This window comes from Buceros rhinoceros, unplaced genomic scaffold (assembly GCF_000710305.1).
Source record: "Buceros rhinoceros silvestris isolate BGI_N320 unplaced genomic scaffold, ASM71030v1 scaffold35743, whole genome shotgun sequence".
Taxonomy (NCBI): Eukaryota; Metazoa; Chordata; class Aves; order Bucerotiformes; family Bucerotidae; genus Buceros; species Buceros rhinoceros.
Window position 1 is genome coordinate 5,393 of NW_010402435.1, and position 4,644 is coordinate 10,036.

The following is a 4,644-nucleotide window of genomic DNA, read 5'->3' on the forward strand; positions in this document are numbered from 1 at the left end:
CAGGAATAGAAGTGGGATTGCTGGCAAGAACACTGTATTGTGCCCACTTAAATATGGTACCAAAGCAATGAACACATGCTGAGCTGGAAAATATTTTTCTTTCTAGATCACAGCACCAACTAAGCTCGCTGACAACTCCACAATCACACGAGTAAATCTGCCAAAGTACCCAGGATTGATTCCCGCTGGGAGCTTGGATGTTTGGAAAATACAGGCAGAGTTTATTACCAGTGTCTCATTTTAGCAATGGAGTCAGATAGAGGAAATGCAGCATGGAAATTTCTGGGGTTTGCTCCGAGCCATTATGATACTTCGTTCTGTTCTCTATAGCCCAGTCCTGTGGAACATTTAAGCCTGTGTCTAAACTTCAAGCACAAAAGCAGTCTTCACTTCAGGAGAAGCATTACATGAATGAGGGTTCTGCTGGACCGAGCTCAGTGCTGAGTCCAAAGGCAATTGCTTGTTTCCAAAAAGGTATTTGCTCATTTACACAAATTCTGTACGGTTATTACTTGTCTTGTGAAATGATGCTGTAGTGACGAAGCTGCTGATAATTCCAATGCTCTGTTGTATGGACTGACTGTGTAGTTAAGTTCCTGAGGAATCAGGTGGCTGAAGGAATTGGGGACTACAATATTTAAAAATAAGACTGAACAATGGGAGTAAGATCTCCCAAACATAAGCCAAGCTCTCCTTCCAATAGTCCTTTTTATGCAGCATTTTGCACAGCCTGAAAAGTTGTCAGTCATCCTGTTTTGACTTTTTGTTCTCTGCAAAAGGTGAGGCTCCCCTTGCTCTCTGACATCCATAATGTTCCCTTCTTGTCTGCTGTTGACAGGTGTTGGGGAGAAATCACTCAAATTACTTATTTCTCCCTTGCTGTGATCTGAAGTGTCTCTTGCAGTGAAGAGTTTTCCAAGGGCACTTTGGAAGGTGTATTCCAGCCTGCTGGCCCGCTGTGTGCCTGCAGCAGGAGGGATGTTTCTTTTGACTGCACAGGTACCCCATGTCACATCACAGACACTTCCGCTGGCTTTGATCACAGAATTGCCAAAAAGAGCTTTTAACTGGCCCGAATACCCAATGAATGAGGCGAGTCTCCAGCTAAAATGCTTTTGAAAATGCTGGTAGTAATAGATTCTTGTCAATCAGCATGTGGGCTGCTAAAATAACAGCTTTGCCTTTTCTTGGTGATCATAGGGCCCTGGAAGGGCTAAAACCCAACCAATCCTACCCCAAGGCCCCGACCTCTTATCGTCAATGTCACTTATTCCAGACAGTGACAGGTGTAAATCTTGCTGTCCTGGCCAAGTCTGACCTCAGGCTGTTAGAGAGAGGGTACCTGCAGCCCTCGCTGTGCTGCTCCCTGCCTGTCCCGGCCAGGGTGGAACGTGCTGTGCAGCAGCTGTTGTAATTCCTCCCTGGAGAGGTCATTCCTACAGATCAAGCCCAGCAAGGGGATGGTGTTTAAATTCCTCCTCTCTGCCACCACCCCCGAAAAAATAACACCCAAATCTCTACTACAAGAGCTCTGCCATTGAGAGCTGTCCCCTTCCCTCCCTGTGCTGGTACCAAACAAAACCCATCTCTCTGCCCTATCCAGTTACAAGGAGGTCACAGCACAATCACCAGGAAATCATTGTTCGAGAGACAGGTCTCCATTTACCTGTGCATTCTGCATGTTGTCTTCACTTGGTGCTTCCAACACGGATGCGGCATTTACTGGTCCGAGCAGCCTGCGAGCCATTCTTTCTTCATAAGTTAATCTCTTAAAGCAGAGCAGAGAGGAATTCTCATCAGAAGTCCATTTACTATTTCAGATCAGCTTGTAAGAGCACATTTATATGCCACCGATTCAGGGAGTGGTCAATGAAAGCAGCAGCTGAAGAGAAACACCACGTCTGTTCCAGAGGGTCTGCAGTCTGTGATGCCTGCTGAAGTCAGCCTCAATATATACAGTGCTGAATGCATAAAAGATTAAACTGCCTGTTCATCAAAGCCTCTCTAATGCCATCTGTGGCCTTCCACTCCTCCTCTTTCTCCACTGGGATTATTTATGGGTAACTGATGGCATTATCTCAGAAGCCAGAGTGAGTCCCAGGGTACCTTTCTGTTAGCACTGGGAAAACTTCCCAAGTCGTTCAGCTGTGGATTTACTTCAGGAGCTAGAGGCATGAGGGATGCAAGCATCCCCTAGTCCCGAAAAAGCAAAAGCCACACCAGAAGCAGACGCAGCCGGAAAGGAGCACCACTACCCTGAAAGCACAAGGGAGGTTTATGCCAGTGCAACAGCCGCCCTACAAAATGCTGTGTGCTGCCTTGAGGAGGCAAGAACAGGTTTCAGTCATGGAACAGCAAGTTCCTGCAATATGGATGCAGCACACAGGGATGAATACGAGCAGCAGTAAAGCCATTTGGGTTACTTTAGAAGAGCACCTTAGTCCCCTGAGCACCAGAACACCTGACACATCACTGCCCACAAAGTTTACCTCGGGTTTGGGTTTTGTGGCATGAGGATGAGCTCTGACTGAATTTCTGCTGTGTATGGGTCACGTATGTGGCTACTCCTGGGTACATGGAGCTTGGGGAGGCCTGTGGGACTTTTCTTTAGAAGAGAGCGGGAGAGACCTTTTGCAAAACCTGTGAGAGCTTAATATCCCTGAGGTCGTTGTGGCTGTATCAAGTGTGGCTGAGATTGGCCAGTTGGTTCAGATGTTGTTGGAGGACAAGGGGAGGAGGACACAGTGGCAATTGCATAAGCCTTATTTTTAGCCTGGCTTGCTATAGAAAGAAAAGCTGGCTTGCAATGGCAAGCTCTCCTACAGCAGATAGGACAGTCCTGGTAGGGACACAAAGTCAGATTTGACCTAATATATTTTTTTTCCTTCAACATTTAAAATTATATATATGACACAAACCTGTTCACACTGATGGTAATGGAAAAACTCCTTTCTGCTTCGGGGAGAGAAGATGGAAACCATAAACACTGAACTTTTTCCAGTCTGCCTCCAGCCAGCAGGAAGGTTCCCATGTTAGAGCCGTGCTCGCTCTAGCTTGCTGTAATGTGCTCCCCTACTGGTAAGCTAATTTTTCTCCTAGATTTTGGTTTCTTGTAAAAGGATTGCATTTTGTCCCTTTGCAGGCTAAATAAGTAGGTAGAGACCTTCTTATAGAAGACAGACTTTATGGTAAAAGCTCATGTAATTGATTTGTTGTTGTTCATATAGAAAGAAATCAAAGAGGTTTTATCAGGTGCCGTGATGGTCTCTAGAATGAGCTTTCACAAATTCAAGGACTGCTTGAATGGCGTGTGCTGGCCAAGGAGGGAGGTAAGAGGGAAAGGCAACAGCAGCTCAGAGCAGTCTTGCTGCGTCATGGCTTTCAGAAGTCAACGCGTCCCTTGCTGTAGTCACAGGAGATGCCTACAGCCAGGCTTACAGCAGCCGTCTCTCTTGACACACATTCAGGCCAGCTTTCATCATGCCCTAGCCATGAGCCACTCCTCTACCGGGAAGGGCCTTCTCAAGGCTGATCTGAACCTGCCCCACCAGTACCGCTATTTGCATTCTAATAGCAAAAATAACTGTGAAGAGGGTGTTGGTAAACAAAGAGGTTGGATGTAAATCTTTCAGAACTTTCATCTTTTACACCAACCCTGAGCCATAATTAAAAATGGAGTCACTGTTGGAAGAGATTTTTTTTTACATTTCTAACAGAAAATAAATCAGCCACCTCACACTGAAAGAATATTGTGGTCATAAATGGCTCTAAGAACGCTTACTGGGATCTGCTGAGGTGCTGAGTAAAGGTGTCTGGGCAGCGTTGCTCCTGCATTCCCTCTGCTTTCAGCTCGGTTTGGAGGCTCCAGCCTCTGGGGCACTAGGACTAGTCTCCACATCCCTGCCTGCACTACCAAGAGTCAGAGCAGACTGGTTCTTTAATCAGCAGGTTTCCCTTACCTGGTTGCCATTCTGGAGAAGGTTGTCTTTGCATCGGAGTTTCTTTTCCAAGTCCTGAATGAGGGCCTCTTTTGTTCCTCGGATTTCTTGGTCTGATGTCTTCTGCATAGAGTTGATGCTAGCTTGTTTGTTATACATTGGTTGTGAGTAACTGCTCATGCAGGAAGAGAAAACAGAGTTACTTCTGTAGCCCTCCTTGACAGCTTCATAGAGCGCACACAGAAATGTGAACCTGCTGCCTAGAAACTGTGGTTCGAATGAATCCGTAAAGCATTTGGGAGATAAAAAACTCTGCATTCCTTTACAATCTCAGTTGTTAAAAAGGCCCTGGATGCTGCAAACCCATAGCAAGGTCACAAACTAATTGATTAGGTATGGACAAATAGTGTATTAGTTGTTCTTTTCTTCTTGGCCCCAGAAAGTCACTTCATATAGCATTGCTGTCCAGATGTTCGACAGCCAAGCTTACCCCAAGCTAGGCTGGGTCTTTAGAAGCCCTTGCTGCAACTCCCGCATAGCCTGATCCTGTAACCCAGAGTCAAGAGACACAATCAAGTCTTGGAGTTAGATAGTGGACTTAATTCTGAAAGGTGCTAGGAGAAGAGGAGCATCCCTCAAAATGGGTTGTGAAGGTCTACTAAGAGGTCACGGCTCTCTGGGCTGATGGGATCTAACCCGGTTCAGC

General features: G+C 46.2%; 1 protein-coding gene across 1 annotated transcript in view; it reads right to left on the reverse strand.

Annotated features, from left to right (window-relative positions):
* MYOT (myotilin) overlaps nucleotides 1–4,644 on the reverse strand; it is a 12,884-nt gene that overhangs the window by 4,335 nt on the left and 3,905 nt on the right. The window contains exons 3-4 of the mRNA XM_010132643.1: nucleotides 3,960–4,110; nucleotides 1,667–1,768 (exon numbers count right to left, since the gene is read on the reverse strand). Coding sequence (XP_010130945.1) covers nucleotides 1,667–1,768; nucleotides 3,960–4,110 — 253 coding nt within the window. The remainder of the gene's footprint in view (nucleotides 1–1,666; nucleotides 1,769–3,959; nucleotides 4,111–4,644) is intronic.